The sequence below is a fragment of the Daktulosphaira vitifoliae genome, unplaced genomic scaffold (genome assembly GCF_025091365.1).
Source record: "Daktulosphaira vitifoliae isolate Bord-2020 unplaced genomic scaffold, ASM2509136v1 Scaffold_5, whole genome shotgun sequence".
Classification (NCBI taxonomy): domain Eukaryota; kingdom Metazoa; phylum Arthropoda; class Insecta; order Hemiptera; family Phylloxeridae; genus Daktulosphaira; species Daktulosphaira vitifoliae.
In genome coordinates, this window is record NW_026099576.1 from 16,973,912 (window position 1) to 16,988,342 (window position 14,431).

The 14,431-nt window shown below is 23.8% G+C and overlaps 2 protein-coding genes across 2 annotated transcripts in view; both read right to left on the reverse strand.

The window, feature by feature from the left end:
• Positions 1–918: 918 nt before the first annotated feature.
• On the reverse strand, positions 919–2,721 carry LOC126907837 (DNA-directed RNA polymerase III subunit RPC3). The gene has a single exon (XM_050689457.1). The coding sequence runs from the start codon at positions 2,393–2,395 to the stop codon at positions 932–934; it is 1,464 nt and encodes a 487-aa protein (XP_050545414.1). The 5' UTR covers positions 2,396–2,721; the 3' UTR covers positions 919–931.
• A 1,043-nt stretch (positions 2,722–3,764) lies between these two features.
• LOC126907821 (ubiquitin carboxyl-terminal hydrolase 34) overlaps positions 3,765–14,431 on the reverse strand; it is a 29,491-nt gene continuing 18,824 nt past the window's right edge. The window contains exons 35-44 of the mRNA XM_050689429.1: positions 12,700–12,965; positions 11,726–11,916; positions 10,654–10,831; positions 10,338–10,574; positions 6,304–6,556; positions 5,747–5,979; positions 5,459–5,662; positions 5,212–5,349; positions 4,878–5,118; positions 3,765–4,343 (exon numbers count right to left, since the gene is read on the reverse strand). Of these exons, the coding sequence (XP_050545386.1) occupies positions 4,162–4,343; positions 4,878–5,118; positions 5,212–5,349; positions 5,459–5,662; positions 5,747–5,979; positions 6,304–6,556; positions 10,338–10,574; positions 10,654–10,831; positions 11,726–11,916; positions 12,700–12,965 (2,123 nt within the window). The 3' untranslated portion in view covers positions 3,765–4,161. The remainder of the gene's footprint in view (positions 4,344–4,877; positions 5,119–5,211; positions 5,350–5,458; positions 5,663–5,746; positions 5,980–6,303; positions 6,557–10,337; positions 10,575–10,653; positions 10,832–11,725; positions 11,917–12,699; positions 12,966–14,431) is intronic.

Sequence of the window (14,431 nt, forward strand, 5' to 3'; positions counted from 1 at the left end):
ATTTTTTTCAATTTTTAAGGGTAATGTCTTCAACTAGATACGATTTGTGATCTTTTGACGTATTTTTGAAAGAAATCGGTCCAGTGAGAGCTGAAAAAAAGTGGCAACAGACATAAAAAAAAAAAAAACACATCATAGTAAAATTAATACCTTCTCCGCTTCGCATCGAAGCTAAAACACATGTTTTATCGAATTTGTATTTAAAACGAAAAGTTTCATTTAAATCAAATAAGCGATCGCCTTTAGTAATAACTGGTTCTTATCTTAATTTGCGCTAACGGTGTTAGCCGTACATCAATAATCGTGACTATTACTTGAATATCAGCAAACTGGACAGTTATTATTAAATATTTAATATTTCCGAGAGGATATATAGCGCTATCTTTACGTTTATAAATTAACAAAAAATCGGTTGCCAATTGTCTGAATGCCGTGGCCTATCTATGTGTATTTAATCTATGGTTGTTTGTTAAATATAGAAAGTGTTACATTTAATATGAACTCCTTAATTGAAAAATAATATTAAATTATTTTTTTGGTTTCTTTTAGGTACATGTGTTCTTATCAATTTACCAATCATAAAATATTATTTGTTAAATTTTAACAGCACGCAATGTATTTTACGAAAGCCTTGCACTATCACAAATTTTCACTTTAAAGTTAAATTGATTTCTTTTTAACTTAAAAAAAATCAGGATAATGATTAATTGATATGTTAAATAATCATTTTTGAATTACACTTAAAAAAAAAACCTAACTCAGTAAAACTAATGTCATACTTGGTACAATGTGTATACAAAACAGATTAGCTTGTTTTATTAAATTAGAAAATAATATTAAAAACGGAGAACTTCTCATAAAATATTAATGTAGAATACTAAAATTTTCATTTACATATCAACTTAAAATACAAAATAGTATTATAAAATTTTTATTTATTAGATTCATTAATTTCTTTAAAATGCTTATAGATGTAAAATAAAAATAAACATTCATCTAAGCGCATAATACTAAGTTGACATTTTCGAAGCAATCTACCTATAGAATCAAGTAATATTCTTTCACTCGGAGAAAATAAATTATCCATAGCTTCTTCAAAAAAGTCTTTATCAGCTTCTTGTTTATCTTGTAATCCTTGTACCATTCCATCAAAACGTGCTTTATTTTTTAATAAACGTCTGTTATCTTCACAAGTTTTAAATTTCCATACCATACAATTTCCAATCATCTTAAGTACTTCTTCAGTTAGTTCTTGATGTAATTGACGGTCATTTAAATGATATAAATAAAATGACTTTCCATCATTTCTACCAATACGCGTATTAGGTTTTTTTAATTCTTGTACTTGGAGATAATTATTCATAAATAATTCTGATGTTAATGTTTTAGTTTCCCGGTCTGGTATCAAAGCTGCTTGTTGAAGACGTTCAAGCTCTAAAAGCTTATTAGCCCTAGTAGCTCTAAAAAGTCTTGCAGAACTCTCACCAAACTTATAACTTACAATTTGATCAATTATTGAATCATTTAGGCAATTAATTATTTGCTTGAAATTTACAGTAATATTACACATTGCCCCATATGATTTACATAAAAATTTGGTAGGATCTTCTTCAATCATAGTTATATATTCCAGTAAATAATTATTACCCACATTTAAATTACTTCTAATTAGCTGTAAAGGAATAGGGTTTGAAACTGGAGACAAATTATCGTTGCATTGACTTAAAATAGTTTTCATGACTTCTCCAATAATAGTATCATCAAATGTCCTAACAACAGCATCAATAATCATTTTATTTCTAATATCTAAATGGAATTTATTAAAATTTGGTGCATAGAGGATCTTTTTTTCATCAATATGATTTTTTGTAGGAGGTGTAAACATTTTGTTTAGTTTTACTTCTGTCCACACAACATATGTTGGTACTCTCTTGAAATATTCATATTTTATTAATTCAACACCTTTTTCCCAATATTTATCAAAAGCATCATCTGGTATATTATGCATTTTTAAACATGTAAGTACAATATTCGACAATGATGCTCTGCCAATGCAAAGCAAGGTTTGGACAAGTTCTGTATGAATACTACTAAATTTTCTTTTAATTATAGATACATATTTTGGATATCTTAGCATCAAAAGTATATTATACATATTTAATTTATACTCTATTTGTATTGAATGAACATTACATATAGCAGATATAAAATCGAACTGGAGTAACACTAGAAGAGTTTCTTGAACCATGCACTTGGAATATTTTTCAGCTAAAATTGTTGACAAAGTTGTAAAAGATTTTTGACCCCATTGTAAAGGTTTTGCTATTTCAGAAACGTCTTGACCAAAATAATCACGCAAAATAAATGAACAAATACGACAATAATCTGAAGACATTTCAACTATTTGTGTAATAAATTCAAAAATTTATCTTCGGAAAGTAAATTTTTATCTTTATTGTATGCAATTTAAATATTTGACTCGCCTTCAATACCCGATTAGTGATAACAGAACATCAAAATGATAACTTAAAGATACTACTTTGTTATTAGCCCTATGATCAACCAATACCATGATAAAATATTATTTTAATTACGTAATTTTAAGCTACAAATTCGAATATAAAAAGCTTCAAGTGTGTTAAATCTCATATGCTTGCTTTAATTACAAAAAAAGGGATTGATCATTTATTCAATAAAACTAGTAAATTCCTTGAATATAAAATTTCTTTAAATTAATTGCTCCGAATTGTAATATTAACAATAAAAATTTGAATATTTAATCTTAAATTTACATTAGTAAATACAAACTTTGATTAGATTAACCAACAATCGTGTTTCTTGATGACGGTTTCAAATTACGGCAGTGAATGTAGGAGACTATAAGATAGTTATAGTGCCTTACTAATAGTATTTTAAGTTTGGAGAAAGTAATGGATAATTTTCTTATGTTCATCTTCCTCAAAACAATAGTCTATTTACGTCACTAAAGTTATCAATATTGAGAACTTAAGGGGCCCTACAAATCATAACACTGGCTTATAAACGAACTACGGAATACTTAATCTATTTTGTAGTTAAAGCATAGAATAGATAGATATAACATATATAATCTGGGGTTAGTTAAAAACTAGCACTATTGATATATAGCTATCGATATACTTACTATGATTTGTGGGGCTCAGTTTTTAGTATTGATAAACTCCAGTGGCGTAGACTATTATTTTGGGGAACGAGATATAGATAAAAAAATTTTCCATTACTCCCTCCAAACCAAAAACGATTATATTTTTACCATTCAAATATATTTACATGTTTATTATGTTCTAAAACTAATCTATAGTTTTATGATAATTAAAATAAAAAAAATTGTGGATGAAAATGCTTATGATTAATAGATCACATAAGTAACAAAAAAAAATCAGCTATAATGATTTAATGTTACAATTTATATTACATATGATAACAAATACCAATGACTTATTAATATTAATACAACTTATCTGGTTAAAATTAAGTCTTATTTGTTTATATTTATTTTTGTACAATTATATAGACAATTTGTAATTAAATTAAAATATTTATATAACATTATTAATGTATACAATTCATATAGACTAAAACATTATCATTTTATTTACAAATAGATAATAGAAAAACAACATTTCCCTGTANATGTATACAATTCATATAGACTAAAACATTATCATTTTATTTACAAATAGATAATAGAAAAACAACATTTCCCTGTAAAAAAATCTAATCTATAGTATTAGTGATTAGAAAGTCTTAATAAGTTCTTTTATAATAATAATTAAAAAATGTATTAATAATAAAATAATAATAATTATATATTATCGTAAAAATTTACAAGTATTATTTTTTTAAACAATTATAATAAAAGATAAAATTATAGGGATAGGTGTTATAGTGAATTAATTCACATAAAATCAGAGATATACATGATAAAATAACAATATTCCAACAAAGATTGGCTTACAAAATAGTCGACTGAATAAAAAAAAACAAAACTTTTCAAAATTTTGGGAGATCACACTTAATTGTTAAAAGAAATGGAATTTCTTTTAAAAATTTCATAATTTCAGTTTTGTTTTAAAAGACTAGCAGCATTTTTAAATTTTATTTCATTACAATGAATCTGTATTAAGTCTTATCTTGTGGACCAGCAATATTTTTTTCATCCACATTTTTAGATAATTCTTCATTCTTTGAAACAGGAATTGATTCTATAAATTCAATAGCAGTTGATTCAATTCGACGCAACAAAGATAATTGCTCAACATCAAAGTCATTATCATCGGTTTCATTTAAACTATCAGTTTTACCTAAAACATTATATATATATTTTTTAAATTTTTGGTTAAAAGTTTTACCTGGAGCAACAATTTTATATAACAATTATAAAATGTAGAAAAAACATGAATTGACCTTACAAAAACTTTGGTGTGTGTTACAATTTTGTGTTACAACATTAATGTATTTAGTTTATATATAGGATAATATAAATGCATATTTAAAATAAATTGGAAAATAGTCTACATATTGTAATTTGAAAGGAATCTTTTTTTCTGTTTCCTGAATTTTTTTTTTTTTTGTAACACATACTAAACTTTTTTAGGTCTTAAATTGTTGAACAATTTATAAAAAACAGTATCCCTCAAAAATTCTTCATAATAGTGCTATTTAGTGCATTAAATTAAATGTTACCAAAAATTTAGCATTATATTTTTATTCTACTTATACTTAAACTTTTAAATTATTAAAAAATAGTATAAGTAAGAATGTTTTTTTAATATCAATTACATGAGTAATCATAGTTTAATACATTCTTTAAATCTAAATTAATTTGATAAATTTACCAGTTTTTGAATTAATAATTTTGGTAATTATATTTTTTGCTGAAATTTTTATATTGTTCAAAACGGCTTTAAGTTCTTGTACAGGTGGTTTAACTAAAGAGCAAACTTGAAGAGCTCTTAAATTAGATAGCATTCTTTTTTCAGTTTCTAATTCTCCAAGCTTTTCTAAATCATTTGGTAAATTAAATATAATACTTTCCAGCAATTCAAATGTGTGATGAGATAAAACACTTGCAGCCATCTAGTTATTAACATATTTAATTTAGTCTTAATAAATTTAAAATCAATAAATTAACATTTATATAACTAAATAATACAAACTTAAACACTTTACCTCAGGAAAAAACATTTTAACAAAGTCATATATTATGTCATTATTTAAACTAAGCCTTTCTTCGATAAGTGTTGATTCAAGATAATCCACAAAATAATTGTTTTTTGATAATAAACGCAAATATGGTAAATTAGGACTCTAAAAAAATTAAAAATCATTTCAATAAAAAAATAAAAGTAAATTTGAAAAAACATTAAAGACTAAATGAAATTTAATAATTTTAAATTTATAAATTTTTTCAACTTACACTCATACTATGAACATCAAGCCAGAATTTAGGAAAAAAAGTATGATGTAATGGTATAGATTCATAACCAATCATTGCACTTAATGTCACTAATGGTTCAGTTAAGCAATCATTATTTACAGCCGTACGACACATTAGATCAATAAACTCATGGTAAGGTGAATAAAAAGCAGATAAATCAGCATCATATTGAGAATCACAGCCCTTGAAAGAAACAAGAATAAAAAATTACATTAATATATATTAAAGTACTAAAAATAAATTGTCAAGCCATAATTAATGTCTTACTTTAGTTAAATCTAATTGATTATGAGTTAAAGCCATTTGTACCATTGGTCTAATCGGTCTAGTGTTTGATTTTAAACTAAGCATAGGCACTTTATGACCTCTTCGAGGAAAATAAGGACCAATAGGCATACTGTTACTACTATCCATACATACAGCATGGCAATGAGTTAAAATTGGTTGAAGCACATTTATTACTTCAACAGGCATTAAAACTACTAAAATCTTTAGCAAGTCTAAAAAAAAATTTAATATTACTAAATTATTATGGTGTAGCACAAGTGTGATAAGTGACATTTTTTATGAAGATGAATTATTAGCATATTTAAGTCTAAAATTCTGTAAAGAACATTATAAGTAAATAGTTATTATTTACTCAGCCAGATGTTTATTTAAAATAAATACGAATATCTATTATTAGTAAATTATAAATGTTTTAAATTACTTCAAATTATTATTTGAAAATGTCACTTATCACGATCCATTATAAAATATATTATAAATTTAATGATATGAATTTAAAAATAATAATGATGATAAATAAATAGAATAATATTTACCTAGTACAGAATGCCGCATTTCCTTTGGGTTATAAGTGTTTAGTAAGGTAACTAATTTCCGTAATAGATCAGGCCATTCTTTATATCCTAAAATAATAGAACGAGGCGTTTCTTTTTCATTTAATTTATTTTGTTCATGAGCTTTTTGAAGGCACTTAGTAACATCAACAATTAATGCAAGCATATCAATCAAATCTCCAGTTACATGACAAGCTGTAGCTTCATGATACATATTATGCAATGTTTGAAAACCCTTTTAATAAAAATTAAAAAATTAATAATGTGTATGATCCGTAGTAAAAATTGATAGAATTTAATGGAATAAATGATAATGAATTAGATAATTAAGCCGCACAAAGAACATATGTCCAAAAATTTTAAATTTAACACCAACAATAAAAAATTGATATTTTCTTTAATATTTTAGGATTTTTTTAAATTATTTTAATATACATTAATTATATAAATATATATTTTTTAATGTTAAGTGTAAAATTGAAATTGTAGGTTAATATTTTATTTTTTAACTCCTATTTTCATTTGGATATACTCACTTTTGCTACTTAAATATAAGTATAATTTTTGTAAACATAAATCTTAAAAGTTGAACTTAATTTATCATTTAATTGTGATAGAAATGTCAAATTATTTTAAAACAAAATACTCTCAAAAACATATTTATAACATGAATATAATTTTAACTACAGACATGGATAAATCTTTAAGCACTTCAAGCAAATTATCTAAATCAATTTTTGTTGCAGTATACAGTTGGACGCCTACACTATAACCCTATATTTCATTGAGGACATACTTTTACCATGTTATTAAAGTCCTTTTTCTCAAACAACATTTAATAATTAGTAAGTTAACTCTTTAACAAAAATGTTTTCTGTGTATATCTTGACATTAATAAACATTAAACAAGTGGAAATTTAAAATGTCAATTTACAGTCGGTTTTTGTTGTTTTGAGAAGGCATAACTTCCAATCATATATTTTACAGTCATCATTTAAAGATACACATATAACAGTGTCCACAATTTCAAAAAAATTTATATAATCATTTAAGCTTTCTATGCAAGCCATTTTCTTAAATTGTTTTACTTAACAACCAAAAATATGATAAGATGGAATTCTTGTAAGTATTTTTAAAACATGGACAACATATCCTGATTTTTATTTTGATTACCGTATCCATATGGAAAAAGTCAAATATTTGTTAAATTTATGTTCTTCAGACGATGATAAATAAATTATGCAATTTTGTTTAATCCTATATGTTTTGTTTCTAACCAAATATATATAAATGAATTTTCTTTAACTTGTTTTGATTTTAATTAGCCTTAACAAACTATGAAGTTGTACATGTAAAATTGGAATAGTAAATACTTTGATCCAGCACTTTAAATGATAATAAAAATTTTTGACAATTAAATGTAATTGTAATTTTAGCTATCATTTTCATTTTTTAGTAATTTATAAAATGAGTTAGCCTTTTTCTTGTAAACTCTAATTTTGTGATTAATTTCTTCTTTTCTATTAAACGCCTAGTAATTTTTATTTTTTCATTTAATGAAAAATATAAGGAACAATAATCCATCGATAGAAAACCCAATTCAATATTGAAATCCTTACAAAAGCTGAGCACAAAATAATCATCCTTAATATTATTGTCGAGTTTTAATTTATGTTACGTCTTATAATAAAGAGGAAATTGTTACATCACTAGGTAAGTACTGTCATGTAGTATTGACTCGATAGATTGAAATTTTGATATAAAGGCCTTCACCATTTTTCTTTGACTTTCATATTTTTGTACCTTTCTTCGTTCACTATAGTTTTCTTTTAATGACTTCCTAGTTAAAAAATAATTTTTACAAACATAATCAATTCTTTTGTTAAATATACCAAATATACTTCTGAATAATTATTGGCAAACTATTATATTTTCAAGTTTGTTATTTTCATTAAGCTTAAGCATAAAATGTTTTATTATCTTTTTTCTTTTGGAAAAACCCTAGCGTGGGTGATTTCTTTTAATAGGGCTTATAATAACCAATCTCAAAATGATTTCATCTTGTTTAATTATGTCAAGCACTTCATAAAACATTTGGTGAGCTCTTCTTATATCATGCATAGCTATATTAATAACTATATTGATATAGAAGTTGATTTGAATTTTTATATTGTCAATTAGGGTGCTTAGGAAATCTAGTTAATGAGTGTCTATAATTAATCAAAATACACTTAACACACAGAATAACAAATTAAATCATAAATAAAAACAAAATCATTTTTTTTACATTATGTCTCTATAATTGGATATTAGAAGCAGTAATATGAAATCTAAAGTCAATTGGTTAAATTGCATTTAAAATTATTATTTCAGCAAGTTATTCATCCATTGCCCATAATGAAGTAACCAATTAATTTTACACTTATAAAACCATATAATTAATCAATAATCTCATTCCAATACTCATTTTTGTTTTTTCTATTTTTTAATTAATTAATTAATAATAATATAACAATTTCGAAGACTACTTAAATGTTTATAGCCATAGAGTTATCTAATTTTAAATAATTATTTATCAACCATCCAGTAATCTATTGTAGCTCTGATAACTTAATGATAGAACCACAGTATATTTAATGTTAAAATTAATTAATTACCTATGTCAGTTTTCTCTTTGTCACGCTTGATTAGAAGGCATTGTAATTTTCTACCTCTTCTTGGTTCGACTGTTTTATTTAATTACATTCATGTTTATAAATTCACTGGTTATTACTTTTTATAATATAAGTTTAAAATATTTAAAGTAAAACACGTGTACTATACGAATGAAATACCAGATAATAGAATACTTAATCGTATTCATGGTTTTATGACAATATTAAGATGTTTAGAGTGTTTATATGACTAATACATACGATTAAATTTAACTAAATTAAATACTGATAATTTGACATTTGAAATTTAGCAAAAACTCTACTACTCTCATACTACTCTTTGTAACAGTTTTTAACAGTGTTCTCATTATTATATGATGAGATACACCGTTTTGATACCCTTGAAGTAAGTATATGAGGACATACTACCTTTTGCTACATAACTTTCTATGAACATATTTCATTTAGAAACTATGCTATATTTTTGTATCACAAATTATGTAGGAAATAATTAATTATAAAACCTAATATTTGTATGCAACAAACAAAGTGTAGCCAATTATGAATCTATGTAAATCATAATCTCAATTTTTTTTTTTTTGAACATAGGTCCTTTTTGATCCAACGGACTCAATTTTAATCCCAGTATGAATCACTATAACAAGTATTATTTAGAACAAGACATGATTTAAGATGAGTAAAATTCAAATCCAATCTTAAATTTGTGTTAAAATATATTTTCATATGTAATATGGTTAGGATAAGATTTTGGTTATAATAAACGAAATAAGGTTAAAACTACCATTTGTTATCTTTTAATCATTACACAGATAATAACAATTAAAACTAAGGCAGGAATAATATGCTATGTAAAAAATTTTCGAATTTTAATTTCTTGTGGAATATTGTTTTACTGAAAAATATTTAAATATTTTTGAAATCAGAAAATTTCAAAAAGAACATATAATTTATAATTATTGTCTTAACACGGAACCCAAAGATTATTCAATAAGTTAAGACACATATTTAATTCCCTCCGAAAGAGATATTAGGGTAGGATAACATTTTTGTTTCCTTGAAAGAAATTTTCTAGCTTTGTGCCTGCTTAAAGTTCATCGTAACTAATTTCTACTTACATTTTTGTAAAACACACCAGTTTTTATTTTTTAATTACACTAACAAATATCAATATAAATTAGAATTTTCTAATCTAAAGTAATATTTTCTAAATATTCCAAGAGCAATAATAAACTTACAATTGCTTTTATGTCTATATTGACCTTATTCTTCTAAGCTAATTTATAAATACTAGATAACACTAAAATAAATAAATAGTCAATAATTATAACTGTAATAGCTTACTTCAAAGCACATCTCTAAACCTTGATTTTGTACAAAATAAACTTTGTCATCATCATTTTCTAATAAAATTTTAGTAACTGGGATTAAAGTACCCCAACCAGCTTTGCCATCTAAATGAGAAACATATAATTGTATTGTTTCTCGCCTGTATTGGTTTATATCTGATATTTCCTGTTCAGTTGAATCTGGATATTTTTTAATGAACAATTGAAGAAGTTTAAATAATTCATCAACAGCCTACATAGTAAAAATAAATAAAAATTAAAGTTGTTTTGATATTATTTATTGTATTGATTCAAAATAAAGTTTTAGTTACTGCTGCATATTGAGTAGGATGAGGAGATATATTTTTAAAAGCCCAACTAATATTTTGATGTCCAGCAAGTTGACGAGTAAATGATCTAGAATGTTGACAACAAATTCTTAGTAAACCATAATAGGCAGGCAACATTGTACGGTTAAAAATTACTACTTCTTGGTCGTCGTGATCAGCTCTAAGTATAAAAAAAAAAGTTAATAAGAATGAATAAACATACATTGTTATAAATTTTAATAAAAATAACTCAAATATTTTGCTAGTTAAATTTAAATGAAATAAAAGTATTTTTTTATTTTTATTTTGTTATACAGAGTGATCAATTAAGTATAAGACACTCATGTTCTTAGAAACTGTTGAAAATTTTTTAAACTATTATAAAAATAAAAATAAATTTTATTCAAAAAACTCTACAATAACAAGAAATTAAATAATATTTTTTTCATTCCTTCAGGATTATAACATACATATTTAGTTAACTTATAAAATAGGAATTGAACTGATTGAAATAGTGCTGAGTCGATAACAACTTTTGGACCAATATTTCAGAAGTTATTAACATTTTTATACCTAAACGTATGGAGGAGTGAGACTGAGAAATTTCTAGTAATAAAAATAATAGCACACATCTAATAATATAAATAGTCATACTCATGTATCACCTCAAGTCTATATTTTTAACTGTTAAATACTTCTGAAATACTGATGCAGAAATTATTATCAACCTGTCATTTTCTTAACTAGATCATTATCTAATAAATAAGGTAGTTAATTATGTATGTTACAGTTTAAAAAAATTAACTTAACATCCTTATAAGGTATTAATATAGAAATAATTTATCATTGATAAATTAAGAAAAGTATGTAAAAAAATTATCAATATATATATATATTTTTTTTTTTGATTAATAAAATGGATTATGATGAAATAAACACCTGTATAGTTTTTTAATTGTACAATTATTTTTTATCTCCAAAAAGGTTTGATAGAACATTAATACATTTTATGTTAATCTTTGCCAGACAAAAATAGTAATTAATGATAATTAATAAAAAAATACAATTAACTTACAAAATGTAGTTGAATGCTATATTCTTTACAAAGTATGGATCTTGTATTAATATTTGTACATTTTCTACACAATCAGTCAAAACATTATAAAATAACATAAGTAAGCTTTGTTTATTATGATGTATAGGTATAGCTGGTTCTGATAATTTTGGATGAAATAGCTGCCATAATTCAACCAAATGAGGTCCAAACTAATAAAACATCATATAATATAAAACTTTTAAGCTGCAAATATTCTTTTTCAATAAAATATAAATTTGATACATAAATATATAAAAATTATTTTTAAAAACTTTATAAATTAACTATTTTAACATAAAAATAAAAATGACTATTTAGCATTTTTATCAAAACAAATAACTAATTATTAATTCTTTTTATAATAATTACAACATTCAAATCATTTTTTTTAATTGGAATAGTGTTTAAATAATTATATTTGAATACACTTTTTTAACACATTTTAAAACATTACACTACCATTTGTTATGAGTATAAACATTATTTTAATTTTATTTAAAAAAAATGTTTATTTTCTATAGCTGGGCCATTATTACTTTTCTTTTGATATTCAATGATTTGATATTTACTGTCAATATTAAACCAATAACAAATAATAAGATATTTTAATAAATTAAACTTTAAAAAAATATGCCACTTATTGGCACAATTATGAAACAGAAACTTCAAAATACATCATTAGATATATTTTCAGTCTTTACAATTTGCTATGGACATCTATGATATCAAACAATTTCCAATGTTTTATACTAAAAAATGCTATACTAAATACTTAATTTAGTTATTTTCTTTGTTATAAAAACTACTAATAACAATTTATTATGATCATATTAGAAAAATTTTTAGTTAAATAATCATTCACTGCTGATATTACTATGGTTTAAATATTTTTACACACTTTTTTTTATAAATGCCCTAGTAATATTGCTATTTATATTCAAAATTATACATACCATTAATTTTTCAACTTTGGATACTAAAAAATAATTAAGTATAACAAAGTAAGCAGTCATTTTAGAAGATCCATGCTGAGTTGTATCTGTGTATTCTTTAGCAACTTTTAAAAGTTTTAGAAGAAATTTGAAAATCTCTTGTAGTATTTCTTTAGCATCTGGTGCAAATACTATTTCCTTTTGTAATAAACACAAGCCTCTTGCTGATCGAAATGCTTGGCGGAATTGAGTGTTTGGAACCAAAGAAACTAACAATACACTAGCACCTTAAAAACATTAAATAAATTATATAATAATAAAAGATTTTAAAAAAATACTTAACAAAAATTTTTTTTTCAAAATGTAGTCAAAAAACAAATAACAAAAAATATGATATTAATATAGGTAAAATATTATTAAACATAATACAACTTATAACTTAAAACAAAAATAAATTATTTTCAAACATTATATTAAAAAAAATCTATGTAAGAAAAATGTAGTAATGTGCCAATAGTAAAAAATATTCATAGTATTGCTTTATGTTTTGCCCCTTTTAACGTTAAAGATAGAAGTGTAGGATCGTTCAAATGTAAATAATAAAAAAAAATTTTAATATTTGAAATGTTCTAAAACAAAAAATGTATGCAATATTTAAATATTGAATAATGATAAACTTAATTATAAAGTAACATTATATTTTGAAATAATAAACCAAAAACAATTTTCTTATCTTATCTCTAAATATAACAATTATATTTTAAACTAATGATACTTTATTGTATTTTAAATATATAAAGATGAAAGTGTGTTAAGGGAAAGTTCTTAATACTCTCAAAAATATTTATCATTTATCAAATATTATTTTACTAAAGATTTCTTTCTCAAAATACTGTAAGAACATTTAATACTATATTCTTACCACTTATATTATAGACGTTTAATTTCTATTTACTTAATTTGTAATACATATTAATTAACATAGAGGGAGATGCTGATGTGACAATTCTACTCGTCTGTAGCACAGAGCTACTGACTTCGAACTAACAAAGGGCAATTGTGTTTGAGTGGCCATTATAGACATAGTTTTCAATGCTATTACTCTTGTCATATTTATATTATTAATAACTTAACTTGTTTTATTCAACAACCCGACTATCGCCAATTGTCATCATGACCAACTAACTCCGTCTCACTTGGATATACCTACTAACCAACTGTACTAGGATTCAGGTCAGACGTATTGTACATTACATATAACTTATATTTACTGAACATCTAAAATATAACTTTACTTTGTTGTTAACATAAAACAATAGTCTAACATTATTATATAATCTCTCTATTTTAACTATGGTACTCGATTGCCTGTATCTCCTTCGGGTAATTAAAACTCATTTAAGGAGATAGGAAAAATATTTGGACATACGTTGGGTAGCTTAATCTATCTTTATTATATGAAAGCAAATAAATAGGATGATAATAAAAAAACTTTCTATGTTACCCTTATACTTAAAGGATCATGCACTTAAAATATTTGAATTTATAGAATATTGATCGACAAATTTAACTTAGGAAAATGTTAAATTGTCATTAATTAATTTCAACTCTGCCAATAATCTAAATTTGGTAAGAAAAAATTTAATAATGATGAAATTGGCTGATAGTGGATTTACTAAAAAGTTTTTAGTAAGGGTAGTAGCAGAATGTCTTAGGTTTGAAGGTATCATTGAAAAAGATATCATAGAGTATT